We start from the raw sequence: 16,958 nt of genomic DNA on the forward strand, positions 1-16,958 counted from the left end.
CAAATAATAATAGTAGTCCTTATCTTTTATCACTCAGGTGCCTTCTGCCAGTCTCCTTCATCCTTGTTTCACATGAGGTGACCTTATTCCTCACCAAGCATAACTACATGTTCAAGTGATCCCATTCCATCCCATTTACTTGCCCCTTTACTTCCCCACATAAGCAATGATTTTCAACCTCTCCCTCATTCCCTACTACCTATAAACAGATCCATGTTTCTCTGATACTGAAAAATCCCTCTTGATCCTTCCATCTCTGCAATTATTCTATACCTCTTTTGCTCTTCGTGGCAAAATTCCTTAAAAATGTTGTTCACTTTCTTTTCTCTCACTCTTAACCTCTTACAATCTGGTTTTTGACCTTATCATTCCACTGAAACTGTTCTTTCCAAAGTTACCAATGATCTTTTAGTTACCAAATCCAATGGCCTTTTTTTCTGTCTGCAGCCTTTAACACTTATTTTATCATTTTATTGTCCATGGGATTTTTTTTGACATAAATCACAGCAATACAGTTCTGTAGTCCAATTACTGATGCTGAAGAAATCAAAATTGATCAGTTCTATGAAGACCTACATTCTTTTCTAGAAATAACATAAAAAAAGATGTCATATTCATCATAATGGATTAGAACACTAAAGTAGGAAATCAAAAGATAACTGGAATAACAGGCAAGTTTGGTTTTGGAGTATAAAATGAAGCATAGTGGAGAATAATAGAGTTGTGTCAAGATAACTCATGGGTCATAACAAATACTCTTTTAAAGCAATCCAAAAGGTAATACTACATATGGATATCATCAGATAGTCAATATAGCAATCAAACTGATTATACAATCATACAGTCAGTTAAAACAAAGCCTGGAGCTCACAATGGCTCAGATCATGAGCTTTTTAGTGCAAAATTCAGACTTAAATTGAAGAAAGTAGAAAAAAGCATCACACCATAGAGTTATAATCTAAAAACATTCTTAAAATGTAAAGGGCTAGAACTGAGCAAATACACTTGGATAATGGAGCAGTGAGACTGATTGCCAATTGAACAGTTCTCTATGAACTTGTTTGAAGGTTGATCCTCCTCAGCTGTTCTGTGCTGACTTGACTGGTGGGACAAAGAGGGGGAAGTGACGTGTATGGGGGGGGGAGTAGGAGGAGGAAGAGGAAATTGGGAACTCTCTCTCATGGTGTTTGAGGGAGGAAGGTGTGTGTGGAGATTGCTAGATCTAATCCCTTGACCTTGACCATAAAAGATCAAGAATAAAGATGTTTGATGATCCTAACTGTGGGTGATTTCTGGGAAGACAAGAGTTCCAGCATTTTGGCGCCCAACATGGGGCCGGCACCCTACTTCCAGTGAAGTCCTCCAGTGACCAGGAGATTAGGTGAATATTCTAATAGAAATAAGGAACTTACCTTGTTAAGGACTAAACCAGCAATCTCTAATAGCCAAGATGGCACAGATGTTAGTTACAAACATTCCCTCGACCTCAGCCGATTCTGCTCCAACCCCAGGCCCTGCTCCAGCCTCACTCAGTAGTAGTGCTATAGAGGGTATAATTAAGATAATTGAGGATCGGAGTTTACTTGTAACCTGCCTACAGATTGATAAGCTCTTAGACACATTGAAACGCACGTCCCCTTGGTTCTTAGAGGAAGAAAAACTAACTGTGGATAACTGGAAGCTAGTGGGACTTCAACTGAAAGAATTTTACAAAAAAATTAGGTCTTGTTCAATTTCCACAGAGGTGTTTTATATATACAATGTGGTTCAATTAGACTTAAACTATCAAGCAAGTCATAGAGAAGGAAAAGTTTTAAAAATGAACAGAGGAGGAAATGTGAGGAAAAAAAGATAGAAGATAAGCAATCTCAAAACCTTCCTGGAGGACAAGGAGATTTGAATGAGGAATTGGGGTGTGTTGACTCTGATTCTCTGATTCTCTGAGACTTCAATCCCGCCTAGAGAGCAGATTATTGACAGGCCTACATCAACTCCACCTTCAGGACAGAGGGAGGAGGAATAGTGGGAGGGGTGGTGATATCATCAGCACCTCCTCCCCAGCAATCACCAACCGCTATAACTAGATTACATAAGGGATTTTTGAAGCGATTAAAGATGGAAAAGAAATAGATAATGATTTCAAACTTCAAATTTTTCCCTTGATTCAACAGTATAATTCTGTAGGCCAAGAAAGTAAAAGATATGCTCCTTTTAATATGAATGTCCTTAAAGACCTGAAAAAAGCTTGCACTCTCTTTGGGGTTACATCAGCTTATGTTAAGATGTTACTACACAATTTGGCTTATGAAGCCTTAAACCCTAGTGACTGGAAAGCCATTGCAAGGACATGCTTAGAACCTGGACAAAACTTGTTGTGGTTTTCTGAATATAGTGAGCTCTGTAGGATACAAGCCCAACAAAATAGTCAAAGTAGAGTTAATACTTCAATCACCTGTGACCAACTAACAGGTGTAGGTTCTTATGCAGACACTTCAGTAAACATTAATTACTCCATAGCAGCATTTCAGCAAATTGCTGCTGCTGCTATCAAAGCATGGGCTTCTCTCCCCAGGTTTATTGATACAGACCCCTAATAAGCAACCTGGTGACAGTCACCCACATTCTGATTCCAAGCAGCAAAACCCAGGAATATACTGGACAGCAGCTGTGACAGCTGACCGACATATGCTCACTATCTATATAAATGGCATAACATTAGAAGGACTGGTGAACACAGGTGCAGATGGCACAGTCATTAGAGGTGCCAACTGGCCCAGTCACTGGCCAAAGATTAAGGCAGACACCTACATGTCTGGGGTAGGAGGATCAATAGCAGCAGAAGTCAGTGCTACCCCTTTAAGATGGGTATTTGAAGGTGAAACAGGAGTTTTTACTCCTTTCATAGTTGAAAGAAATCCCCATCAATCTGTGGGGAAGAGACATTTTACAACAATTAGGGTTAAAAACGAGCACTTAGGTTTTTTAGGCAGGGCTGATGTTGAAGGCCTGCCAACACTTTCCCCTGTTCCTATCCAATGGAAAACTGCTACACCAGTGTGGATAGAACAGTGGCCCTTAGGTAGCGATAAAATTCAGGCCTTGTTAGACATAGTACAGGAACAACTTGACCAAGGACACTTAGAACCTTCTCTAAGTCCTTGGAATTCCCCAGTATTTGTTGTAAAAAAAGAAATCTGGAAAATGGAGGATGTTGACTGATTTAAGAAAGGTAAATGAATAGATGGAAACTATGGGAACTCTTCAGCCTGGACTTCCATCTCCTACTCAGTTGCCTAGAGAATGGCCTCTGTGGGTTATAGACATTAAGGATTGTTTCTATTCTATCCCTCTAGATAAGGAGGATATGAAAAGATTTGCCTTTTCAGGGCCCAGCATTAAATTAGCTGAGCCTTATCAAAGATATGAATGGACAGTTTTACCACAGGGAATGAAAAACAGCCCTACTATGTGTCAAATGTATGTTGCTGCTGCTCTTAGTCCAGTAAGAAAAGCATTTCCAAAAGTAACATTATTACATTACATGGATGATATATTGGGATGTGCACCTGAGGAACAAATGTTAGAAGCATGTCTACAAAAAACCATAGAAACACTAAGGAATTATAAATTGCACATAGCTTCAGAAAAGATTCCAAGACATGCTCCTTTTCAATATTTAGGATATGAAATATATCCTAAGGTGCTTACAGTACAGAAATTTTCCTTAAGAACAGAGAAGCAAACACCTTAAATGACTTCCAGAAATTGATAGGAGATATCCAATGGATGCGTCCTGTGCTAGGCTTGACTACCTGTCAATTGCAACCATTATATGACATTTTAAGGGGAGACAGTGCTTTAAACTCACCACACCAGCTTACAAAAGAAGCTCCAGAGGCTTTGAGACAAGTTGAACTGGCTTTATCCAATGTGGTTGAAAGAGTCACTCAAAAACCCTTGGAAATATCAGTTTTTGCTACACAAGAGGCGCCCACAGCAGTCCTTCATCAAGGAGACAGTGTGATAGAGTGGGTGAACCTCCCAGCACAACCAGAACAAAGCCTTATTCCTTACCCAGTGCTTGTGGCTAGAATTTTATTAAAGGCCATTAAACAAGCAGTACAATTATCTGGGATAAGACCTGACAAGATATACACCTTTTATACTAATGCACAAGTTAATGTGTGCTGTGAAACCATCCCAGAGTGGCAAATTTTATTAACCATGGCTCCAAATTTTACACACAAGTCTCCATTAAAAATAACCAGACTGTTACATAATTGGCAATGGATTCTTGAAGAAAAGGTTTCTAAATTTCCTCTTAAAGGACCAACTTATCTTTACAGATGCATCCAAACATAATATTTGTGTTGTATACTCTAGTGACTTAAGTATAAAGAGAGTAATCAGAACTCTTTTTCAGTCCACTCAGCAGAATGAATTTTATGCAATCATTCTAGCTCTTGCTTATTATCCAGGAGACATAAATATAATATCTGATTCAGCCTATTCAGTAGGTGTGGTACAAAGAATTGCCACAGCCCAAATAAAATTTGTAGCCTCCAATATATATCAGCTCTTTAAAGAGCTTCAAGAGCAAGTGAGAAAGCATCTAGGTAAAATTTATATTTTGCATGTCCACTCCCATGGTGGACTTCCAGGTCCTATTTTTGATGGTAATTCAAAGGCAGGTAGCCTTCTAACCATGTTGGCCAATACTCCTTTGTTTCAAGAAGCACAAGAATCTCATTCCAAATATCATCAGGCTGCCTGAGCTTTACGTTTGGAATAACAAGAGAAGAAGCTAGGAGCATAGTAAAAGCCTTTACAGCTTGCCTTCCTTTCCATGCTCCTACATTCCCTCCAGGGAAGAACCCTCGTGGTTTGAGACCTAATAAAATTTGGCAAATGGATGTGACCCATTATAAATCTTTTGGTTGTCTATTATCCACGTCGTGGTAAACACTTTTCAGGATTCACATTTGCAATGCCAGCAGCAAAAGAGACAGCCCGAGTGGTCACTGAATTCCTTATACAAGCATTTGCAATTATGGTGTGCCACAAGCAATAAAAACAGACAATGGACCTGCATATACTTCTAAACTTTTTGCACACTTTTGTGCACAGTATAAGATTTTACATACCACGGGCATACCCTTTAATCCTCAAGGACAGGCAATAGTAGAGGGAAGAAACAGAGATATTAAGACACTCCTCCAAAAACAAAAGAAAGAGGGAGCCATGGGTAACCCTAGAGAACTTCTAAATTTAGTTCTCTATACCATTAACTTCTTAATCTTTGACAAAGATGCACTGGCTCTGGCAGTCAGGTTTTATAACCCACCAGAAGGACAGTGCCCAGTGCGAGCAGCTCCACTGTCTTTAGATAATCGCCAGGTGATGTGGAGAGACCCAGAACGTGGTAAATGGAAGGGACCAGATAGGTTAACTGCTTGGGGGAAAGGGTTTGCTTGTATCTCCACAGATGGAGAAGGAATCAGATGGGTGCCAACGAGCCGTATTTGCCTTGTCCATCGGAGAGAGACAGAGCAGACTCTTGAAACAAAGGAGAAGACCTAAGAAACATCAGGTGGTTCCGTTGCTGACTGTGCCCACCACTGAAAGAACCTGGCAGTTATGGCATTTTGGCTCATAGACATCAAAAATTGTTGGACTTGAAAATCCTCAGGAATCATTGGATTCTCTGAGGCATCATAAGACTGTTGTAAGACTTCAAAACCTGTAGGGATCATTGGATTCCCTAACATATAAAAAGACTGATGCAGGACTTCAAAAACTTGTGGGGATCATTGGATTCCCTGACACGTGAAGCAATGGACAATAGATTGGTTTTGGACTATCTCTTGGTTGCTGAAGAAGGCGTATGTGTGACTGAGGTTTACATACCCTCCATCTAGGACTTCTGGAAATCTTTTACAAAACCGTGTTGATTTATATTGTCTGTTATATCACTACTTGCATGTACAATTCATGTTTGTTACACCACATTCAGCCTGCACTGACTGTGGGGAGAGTCATCACTAATAGCCTCTGCGTTATTGCTATGTGCTTGTGTAATAACTCCCCTACTGATGGGTTTGTGCATATTTGTCTCTAATAAGGCCTTTCAAGCCAGAAACCCACTAGCAATCCCCAGTTCCCTTTGGAGCTTTTCATCTCCCTTCCTGAGATGTCAGGGAGGGTGTGATTATCTCCTTTTTAGTGCTTTCATCTCCCCTCCTGAGAAGTCAGGGGGGCGTGTGATCACCTCCTTTTTAGGGTTCTCACCTCCCTGAAAAGTCAGGGATGGCGTGATCACCTGTGGTCTAAAACAAAAGACAGCAGGAGATGTAAAGGGCTAGAACTGAGCAAATGCACTTGGATAATGGAACACATGAGACTAATTGCCAATTGGACGGTTCTCTATGAACTTGTTTGAAGGTTGACCCTCCCCAGCTGTTCTGTGCTGACTTGACTGGTGGGACAAAGAGGGGGAAGTGACGTGTATGGGGGGGGAGTAGGAGGAGGAAGAGGAAATTGGGAACTCTCTCTCATGGTGTTTGAGGGAGGAAGGTGTGTGTGGAGATTGCTAGATCTAATCCCTTGACCTTGACCATAAAAGATCAGGAATAAAGACATTTGATGATCCTGACTCTGGGTGATTTCTGGGAAGACAAGAGTTCCAGCATTAAAACATTCATTAAAACATTGTAAACATTCTTTACAAAGTGGAGCTGTTAAATGGAGTTAAGGGATTTGAACTATGAACAGAGGTTTATAATATTGTACAGGAGGCAGTAACAAAAATATTTCCAAAAAAATAAAAAAATAGAAAGAGCAAGAAAGCAAAATGGTTCTCCAATAAAACTTTACAAATATATGAAGAAAGGAAAGGAAAAGATTTTTAAAAGTGAGGATAGATATACCCAACTGAATGCAGAATTTCAAAGAATATGCAAAAAGAAATAAAATTTCTTAAATGAATAATGCAAAGAAATAAAAAAATGGGAAAAATAATCTCTCCAAGAAAATTAAAGATATATAAAATTTCATGCATAAAATGGGCATGATAATATTATTAATGATTTAATAGAAGCAGAAGAAATGGCAATAATACACAAAAGAAAGATCTAACATCACCAGTAGCTGTGATGGTGTGTTTATTAATCTAGAGTCAAACATTCTGGAGAATTAAATCAAGTGGATCTTAGGAAGCATTGCTAATAATAAAATCAAGTTTAAGTGATAGAATTTCAGCTGAGCTACTTAAAACCCTAAAAGATTATGCTGCTAGACTTGTACTTAATATGCCAGAAAATTTGGAAAATGCAAGAGTAGCCATTAGATTGGAAAAGATTGATTTATATCCCAAAGGTAATATAAAGGAATATTTAAATTACTGAACAATTGTGCTTATTTCACCTGCCACCAAAGTTAAAATTCTGCAAGCTATGTGTCTGCAATATGTGAATCAAGAATTTCCAGAACAGCAGGCTGGTTTTTTAACATTTGCTGGATTATGGAGAAAGCAAGGGTATTCTAGAAAAACAATTTCTTCTGCTTCACTGACTATACTAAAAACTCTGACTTACTGAGTCACAACAAAGTGTAAAGTATCAGATCATCTTATTTGTTTCTTGAGAAAACTATATGCAGGCCAAAATGCAACAGTTAGAACCAAACATGAAATAATTGATTAGTTTAAGATTGGAAAAGAAGTATGGTAAAACTGTACATTGTGACCTTATTTATTTCACTTATATATAGAGTACATCACATGAAATGTCACCTAATCAGAAGTTGGAATTAAGGCTGACAGAAGAAATATCAACAGTCTTAGATATGTTGATGAGGCTACCCTGACAGCAGAAAGTGAAAAGAAATTAAAAAGTATGCCAATGAGAGTAGAAGAGAGCAAGAAGGCTAGTTTGAAGTTTAACATCAAAACAAACAAACAAAAAACAACCACCACCACCAAAAAAAAAACCTAAGCTCTTGGCAATTGGTCCCATCAATTCCTGGAAAGTAGAGAAGAAATGAAAGCTGTGTTAGATTTTATATTCTTGGGCTCAAAGATCACTGTGGATGTTAATTGAAGCCAGGAAATTAAAAGATACTTTCTCCTTGGAAGGAAATCTGTAGCAAATCTGGAGAGAATATTAAAAAGCAGAAATGCTATCTTACCAAGAAAGGTTTGTATAGATAAAGCTATTACTTTCGCAGTAGCAAACATATAGCAATAAGCATTTAGCTATAAGCAAAACACAGAACCACAGAATCGACATTTTTGAATTGCAATGTTGGAGAATATTGAAAGTCTCTCAGACATCAATGAGATTAAATAAGTCAATACCTGAAGAAATTAATTCAAGCTATTGACTGGAATGTCAAATACTGAAGCTGAAGTTTAAATATTTTGGTACATAATGAGATGATAGGATTGACTATGATGGGACATTGGAAAAAACTGAAAGCAAAAGGAGAAGACAACAGCAGAGACTGAGATGGAAAGACAGTAGCAAGGAAACAATGAATATGAGATTGAAAAGACTTCAGGAGATAGTGGATAGCAGGGTCACAGAATTGGACACAACTTAATGACTGAACACCAACATCACAAGTAGCAGTTCATGGAGAAAATTACTATTTTGGGTTTAATATCTTTACAGACTTTTTAAAGCAACCTCTAGCATGTTATTGTGGGTAGAGCCAAATGAAAAGAGTCCTATCACATTATCACTTGAGCCAATGTAGGTCCTACATAAATATAATAATGTTATTTCTATTTTATCCCGCCATAGCCCTTTCTAGTTCCATTCTGAGTCACTAATTAGTTCCAAGATGATTTTAGGCAACATTTATTAGAGAAAGAAAAATCACAATATGTAACACAGTTTGGGTTAGCATTTCAGAATTGTTGAGCAACCATTCCATTCCTTCTCAATCACAGCTTTTGGAGGAATCCTCTCAGAGAATTATATTAAGAATCTAAATTTCAAGGGAGAAGAGTACTTCCCCTGATTGCCTTATGCCAATAGACGATTGCTTCATGAGTGAAGAAAGCAATGGTCTTTGAATTAAGTTTGGTTGTCAAAATTAAATTCACTTCCCTAAGGAAATCCTTAGTTCTTTTTCCACTACTTTCTTAAAGAAAAAAGTATGGAAAAGGAAGAAAAATGAGTTAAATGAATGAGAAAGGATAGTTACAAAGACAGAGAACCTATCTTGAATCTAATGTGAAAGAACTACATCAGTGGTTACAAAATGACAATTACTGACTCATTAAATATCATCTGGAAAGAATATGATTTATAAGGTTTTAGAATCTAAGAGAAGGCAACAATACAGAAGGAAGTTCACCAGTCAACTCTTTTCATTTGATTTTAAAGTTAATATCTCTGTTATCTATACAAAAAAGGTCCAGTGAATCTTAATGTATATATTGTTTATTGTTTTCAACATATTAGTAGATTCGATAATAAACATTACTTTTAAACATTCTCTTAACCAAAAATATAACAAATATTTACAATCACTCAGTAAAAATACAAAAAAGCATACAGAGGCACTGTCTTTCTAAAAGACATAAGTGTAAGAGGTATCAAAAAATAGGAGACAAACATTGCTTGTTACAGAATACTTTACAATCACTGAATTGTGCAGTACAGTTGCTATTGGAATATTATTTCAACTGTGCAGTTTTTTTTTTTTGCCAATATTCTCACATATTTAGAATTTATAATACCAAGTTAAACTGCATTCCATGTATCAAAAATAAAGACAGCCATTAAAAAGCACAACCTAAACTAAAGCTGAACTGGGTGTTCAAGTTTTAATTTTTAAATATATTGGTTAGCTTTTCTAAACAGAGTATCCCAATCAGTTTAAGTTAGTGAATTTCTTAAAACAATTTCTAATGCTCACTCAATAAAACTTAAAATCATAACAAAAATGTTATCAAGCCACTGCAATCAAATTGCTTTTTAAGATAAAAGGAAATTAGAATGCTTTTCCTCCATTCTTGGTTAAAGAGGAAATGCTATACAAAGATTTAATCAATCTTGCAAATAAGGGGATCTACATAATCACAAGGAGGCCTTAAGTTCATGTTTATAAGCCAGGTAGCCTCAGCTTTAAGATCAGCACATTATTGAATTTATTTTGCAACTCTACACTCTCTGCTAAAACCAATTTTGTGGGCATTTATATCAGTCATTTTTCCAAATATAGAGCATCTACTTTTATTGAAAATAAATGTACAAAAGAAAAATGAACACTAATGATAATTATCTTAAATTAAGATACTCTATGGAATCATTTATCTTCCTTAATTTTTTAAACCATTTGGTTGAAATTCAATTGCTTTCTTGGCCCCATTTGACATATCAGGGATTTTTAAAGCACTTCCTCCAGACACCAGTGCTGAGTGGCATGAGAAGGAAAGGGAAAGGCATGTTCATTCCTTGACTGATGTTAGGAATTTGGAAAAAGTCCAGAGAAACCATAGAGAATATAAGACACACAAGGTCTGTGGCTTTTCTCACTATGGCTTTGTAACAAACCAAGAAAGTGAAAAATTACAAACTAACTTACAATATATACAGTCAAACTCAACAAAAAGGGAGTGATTATTTCTTAAATTCCCACACAACCACAACACATTTACCTGTTGTCCCTGATCAATGTGATCATCAGAATCCCTTATATGCAAAGTTGGGCCAGGTAGCAGCAAACCACTCTGAATCAGAAGCACAGAAAAAGTCACCTGGTTCCTTTCATGTGACTATCTTAATTTACATAAAACACCTTCTATCCAGATAAAATGTCTACTCAGATATTCTATTACATGAAAACGTTTGCTAAATTAGAGGGGGAGAAAGGAGGAGATAAAAGAGGAGTAGAGAAAGAGGAGAGAGAGTTTACAAACCCCAAGTCTAACTTGGGGAATGTATATAAAATAACTTATTGAATATTGCACTCCAATTAAACAAGACACCTGCAGGAAAAACACAGCTTTGTTTTTTGTTAGCTATGGCAAGTGTGGTTGATAAACTTAGGAGCAAAAAAGGTCTGTGAAAGAAAAAATATTCCTCTTTTCAGGCAATGTACATATACAGTTTCCTGATTAAATATTACTTCTTTACAACTCAGATGACTACAATATGGTTTTAAAGCGTGTAATATTTTTTTTTTTACCATATTAGTTTTTAATATTATTCCTAATCCATTAGGGCAAAAAAAGCATGACAGCTTTTTGACATAACAGTCAAATCCTTACTGCAGCAACTAACCTAATCCAGAATACTTCATTCTGAGAAAGAATATGTGAGCTTCAGATATCAGCTATGATTTCTTTTCTTTTCTTTTTTTTTTTTTTTAGGCATGGATTTTTTTTTTTTTTGTTGCTTTTCTTAAGATTAAGATTACAGTAAGATTAACTGTAAGCCCTACAGAAGGAAAGAGACAAATGTGATTACATTAGAACTGTGTACTGACTTGGAGCTTTGAGGGAAAGGGGTAGAAAAGGGCAAGATAGTCCTATTGAGGATAACATTTATACACGAAGTCACAGATGATAATACGGTTGACAACACACTCAAATATGAACCAATTTCTGCCCAAAGTTCACTTGGGTAATGCACATAACTGGCTTTGGAATTTTTTTTTTTTTTTTGGTACTCATGTAACTTTCTGAATATTATTTTACTTACCTTGCACACTATAAAATTGAAATAATATAAAATAACTTTAAAAATTCTTTTAACTTAAGATGTAGAAAACATTTCACCCAGCTTGTAAAAAATGTTAAAAATCTAGCCTCACCTTGTAAATGAGGACACAGAAATGTACAATTACATGTTCAAATCTATATTACTAACACATTCATATCCAATTAAGTCACTGGAACGGATTTTTGAGTGCTAAACTGGGAAAGAACAATCATGTTCATTTTTATACCTTTGTGTTTAGGTCTCCCCTTTCTCCCACCAAAAAATAAATGAGCATATACTTTGGTTGGCTAAATTTTAAAAAATATGCCCAGCTGAATATGAGGCTGCTGTTATAAATACACACATACCAATAAAATGTAACCCAATGATAACTGGAAATTAGCAGAAATAGATAAAAATGCAATGATTCCATTTCACAAATATTTTTATAGTACTCACTGGCTTAGTAGATAATATTTCCCCTCTGCTTCTCTTTAAGTACCCAAAGTGGTTGGTCACAAACCTAATTTAAATCTATGACCTACTTGTTTTATACTCCCAGTTAAAATATATTTGCCAGGCTTCTTTTTACCTTCAGAAACAGTGGAGTTCTATCTAACTAAGCTTACAGAATTTTAGTCATAGAGATTAATTTCATGAATTTGAGCACCTCTATTTTAAATAATCTGGGGATCTCTAAGACTTTAACATAATGATTCCTCCCTTCCCCCTCCCCTCAACCTAAGTTTCTTGAGAGTTAATGATTGATTTATTCATTGTATTTGTATCTCTAGGGACCTAGCTCAGTGCTTAGCACACAGTAGGCATTTAATAAGCATATATTTTGATTCTTTTTTAAAAAAAGACAGCTTCACAAAACTTTTCAAATTGGGTCTATAAGATGGCAACATTTCGATGATTTCACATCATAAACAAAAAAATGTTACCATTCCATTCAGAGTATATTTTCCCTCAATTTACCATTCCATTCAGAGTATATTTTCTCTCAATTCCAGGATATTATGCATATAACAATGGTATAATCTATACTCCTTGGCTTTTTCCTTGGGAAACACAATTTGCTTTAAAGGACACTTGTTTGGTTATCATAAGAATAGTTTAAATGAGTTTGATTTTTATTTCCTTCTAATCATACATGTTAGCCAACCAGAGCATAACACTCAAACACAAATTAAAAAAAAAACAAACTCTACAAATTTTTAATTAATAAATTATTATTCAAACACCACTGCAAAGTCCTTGTTTTTTGGCAGAAGTTTTGACTTTTTGCATGAACATGGACATGAAAATAATATATGTCCAATAGATCCATGAAATTAACATTCTTGGCTGGAAAACCATAATGCTACCTTAAAATAATTTTCAGGGAAATCCACAGAAATACTATATGACACTAAACATGATTCTCCACACTTTAAGTGAGTCTTATAATTGATTATCCCAATGAAGGCCTAGTGTGTAGACAGACACTTATAACACTTATATCAATGTACAGTGTCAGTGAGTTTTGCAGACTGGATGTTCTGTCACATATAAGTATGGATTTCACAGGCTGTTGAGACAACATGCAATAGAGGCACAATTCAGCCAGGTCCACCTCACTGGTCATAACACAGGCACTAAAAACTTCTTAGCAGCAGCAAGCTGTCAGCATTGGCTAACAGAATCTTATGGTCCATCTTCCCAAAGTACTTTATTTTGAACTTGTTTTCAAGATGATTTCCTCAAAGGCTAGACTGCTGAAACTTGCTCATTTTCTGGAAATGAGGAAAAAAAAGTTGATGTTAAAAATTAGTATATATTTTCCTCTATAACCACATTAATGAAAATAAACCATCATTCTCTTCTCTTATTCCAACATTAATAATCTTCAACAAAGGCTCAGGTTTCATCATTACTACAATTGTGTTTAAACATAAAAATTAGTATATTTTTTAAAGTATGCCATTTCTTAAATTATACTTATACTGGACAAAGAGACTGGCCAAAAAAAGAAAAATCGTTAACATTCATTTTCAAATGATGGATATTTTTAAAAATTCAAACTTAGATCTTATTCAATGGGGAGTAGATAGAGATTTGCCAGATTCAAGGGCTTAATTAAGTTGATGAATTACAGGTGATGAATTATAGTCATTATGGCTAATTACAAAACAAATGATGAATAACAACAACAAAAACCAGAACAATAATATATAAAAACAATCTTAACTTTTATATTAGTTGCATATGTGTTGAGAATATGCTGTAAGTGCTTTACAAATATGAACTCACTAGTTCCTCACAACAATCTTGGGAGGTAAATGCTGACATTATACCCATATTAGAGTTGAGGAAACTGAGGCAAACAGCAATTAAGTGATTTGTCAAGCAGCCAGTAAATATCTGAATTTGGATTCAATTCAGGTTTTTCTGATTCAATACCCAACACTTGATCTACTGTCATACCTAGATATAGTAATGCTAACAATTGTGTAACACGATTAAGTTCAGAGGGATTTGTTAGCTTCTGGGAAAAATAATTTTTAATAATAAAAATTTACATTTTATGGTTCTCATAACATAACAATACTAGTATAATATATCAATGTCTCATTTTTGTAATACAAAACTTTGAAATGACTAATCCCTAAACTAGCACCTTAGTATGAAAATGTATTTTTAAAAGTGCAGCACTTGGTTTAAGCCCTGAAGTCAGCTTGTTGTTTCCATATATAAATGCTACAAGTTTGACATGATTTTTCAGAAGCTTTAAAATACATTTCAAAATTATAATATACAAAACTATATTATGAATGAATATTAATAAATTAATAAGTGAATTAATAAATAATATGAATTATTAATAAATGAATAAGAAAAATTAAAATATAAAAATAATATAGCTGTGAGATTTGCTTTATATGCACAGAAATTTATTTAATAGTAATCAAAGGTAGTTGATCAACATACCATCTGTTTCACTATCTGCATCAGTCACATCAGCTAGTTTAGGATGGGATGGTTGCAGACTATTTCGCTGTGGCTGAAATAGGATCTTCGGTGAAATACAGGCCATAGGTTCACTAACGAGACAGGCTGATGAAAGTCTAGAGAGGTTGCTATGTACCATCTTTGACCTCTGTAATGCCACACTATAGTCTGGAGGTTTTAAGTGTGGGTGGTGGGATGGTCCTTCTTTTATATCCGCTAAAGAAATCCCCATGTATCCTGGTGGGGTGGGAGGTGGCTCCCTATACCTATCGTCCTTCTTAGGTGAGGTGACACAGTACACTGGCACAAGAAATAAGCAATGGAAATGTTAATGAGAAAACTTAAGATTTGAAAAAATAAACTTAAAGAAACCCAAAATGTTACAATGGAAAAAATGATTAAAAAGGCAAATGAAAAAAACCTTAATATATGACAATGACAAATTTCTGATTTCAATTTTTAAAAACTATCTTTTTGCTCAACACTATATTAAATATCTGCTGAAAAGGAACTCTACTGATTTTTACCATAATATATAGAATAATCATGAACTACAAGAAATAACATCAATGACAAAACTCTCTCATTGAAAACCTGGATCAAGCTTTTGACCCTAATTTCAAAAAAGTTCTCCAATAATGAAATATTTTAAGAAAACCTTCTGGCACTGAAAAACTGAAAGCAATGTTCATCATCCCTCAGTTGTCAATCTCTATTGATTTCATTAAATCCTGTCATGAAGATTTTTATTTCTAGAAACTTTCACCTATTTTAGAATACTTGTGTGAATTGAATCAAGATTAATAAAAAAAGACAAAAGAAGTGTGCTAAAATCAGTAAATCAATATAGTATTTCTCATAAGATTGGTTGTTTCTGCGCTATATAATCAGATAATTGTATGAACACTGGAGTATTAAATTCTTATTAAATTAATCTGACTTGCTGAACACAGCTTGAGAGTAGTTCTCTCTCTGAGACAAGGGAAGACTACTCTCAGCCACAAAAAGATTTGCTCCCAGTCATTGAGAAAGTCAGAAAAAGGCAAGACTTAATTCTTTTATGTATGTATAACTTATTTTTATTCAAAGATTATAAGATGCTTGAGCAGCTTTTACTTCCTGTACAGTGGGTATATAATAAACTTAAACAAATCCTTAATGAATGAATGGAGGAAATACCATGTGTTTTCTGCTCTCTTTGCATCTTTCTAGCATATGCATATGCAGTACACAATTATAAATATTATGTAGAATTCATCATTTAAGTAAATTAAGCATTAACAGGAAAGTCAGTTCTAAAAGGACAGCAGTGGAATAATTCGTCCTTCAGGGATATTTTCTCAGCTGGAGTAAAATGGGGATGGGAAGTAAGGTGATGGAAAGATATGACATGTAAAAAATTTCAATAGCTAGCCAAATACCAAAATAAGAAGTTGTTATGAGTGATAAAAATGGAATTCTAGTGTAGGTATGAATATTAGAGCACCCTGCATAAGCTATACTAAGAGGGTATATTAAAAATTGTTTTAGGCCTATTCATCAAGTTTATTTTTCCCTAAAAAGCCAGAAATAGCAACATTAAATCCAAGGTTTCTACTACGTGACATAGAAGGACTTGCCTTTAAAGTGGGTATATATAATAATGTGGGTGAATCTGTTGTTCTTGTTCAGGGATTTCAGTCAGACCCAATTCTCTTTGTGACCCCATTTTGGGAAATTCTTGGCAAAGATAATAGAATGGTTTGCCATTTCCTTCTCTAGATCATTTATTTTACAGAGGAAAAACTGAAGAAAACAAGATCACATAACTTGCCCAGTATCACACAACTAGTAAGTATTTGAGGTCAGATTTGAATTCATGAAGATGAATCAAACTGACTTCAGACCCAGCACCCTATCCATTATGGTGCTACCTACCTTTCTTAGTGCAGAAATAAAATTGTTTTCAGGGAAATGAAGTTCCTTAGATTAAAGCAAACCCACCAATCTCTATTCAATAAATTCCAGTAGCTCCCTATTACATCCAGGATCAAATATGAAATGTTCTGTTTGTCTTTTAAAGACCTTTACAACCTAGCCCCTTCCTCACTTTCCAGCCTTCTTATACCTCCCTGCTCTCCACCATACTCTACAACTTAATGACATCAGCATCCTTGTGCTTCTTGAACAAAATACTCCATCTCTTTTTCCAGTGGCTGTCTCTCATGTTTAGCATTCTTTCTTAATCTCATCTAAGATCATACTTTTTACAAG

At 35.3% G+C, this 16,958-nt stretch overlaps 1 protein-coding gene across 13 annotated transcripts in view; it reads right to left on the minus strand.

The window, feature by feature from the left end:
• Positions 1-9,434: 9,434 nt before the first annotated feature.
• The window catches only part of RAPGEF6 (Rap guanine nucleotide exchange factor 6), a 235,132-nt gene continuing 227,608 nt past the window's right edge, over positions 9,435-16,958 (minus strand). For all 13 annotated transcript variants that reach the window (XM_074290952.1, XM_074290954.1, XM_074290947.1 and 10 more), the window contains 2 exons: positions 14,685-15,005; positions 9,435-13,489 (listed from right to left, as the gene is read on the minus strand). In XM_074290952.1, coding sequence (XP_074147053.1) covers positions 13,464-13,489; positions 14,685-15,005 — 347 coding nt within the window. In that variant the 3' untranslated portion in view covers positions 9,435-13,463. The remainder of the gene's footprint in view (positions 13,490-14,684; positions 15,006-16,958) is intronic.

This window comes from Sminthopsis crassicaudata, chromosome 2 (genome assembly GCF_048593235.1).
Source record: "Sminthopsis crassicaudata isolate SCR6 chromosome 2, ASM4859323v1, whole genome shotgun sequence".
NCBI lineage: Eukaryota > Metazoa > Chordata > Mammalia > Dasyuromorphia > Dasyuridae > Sminthopsis > Sminthopsis crassicaudata.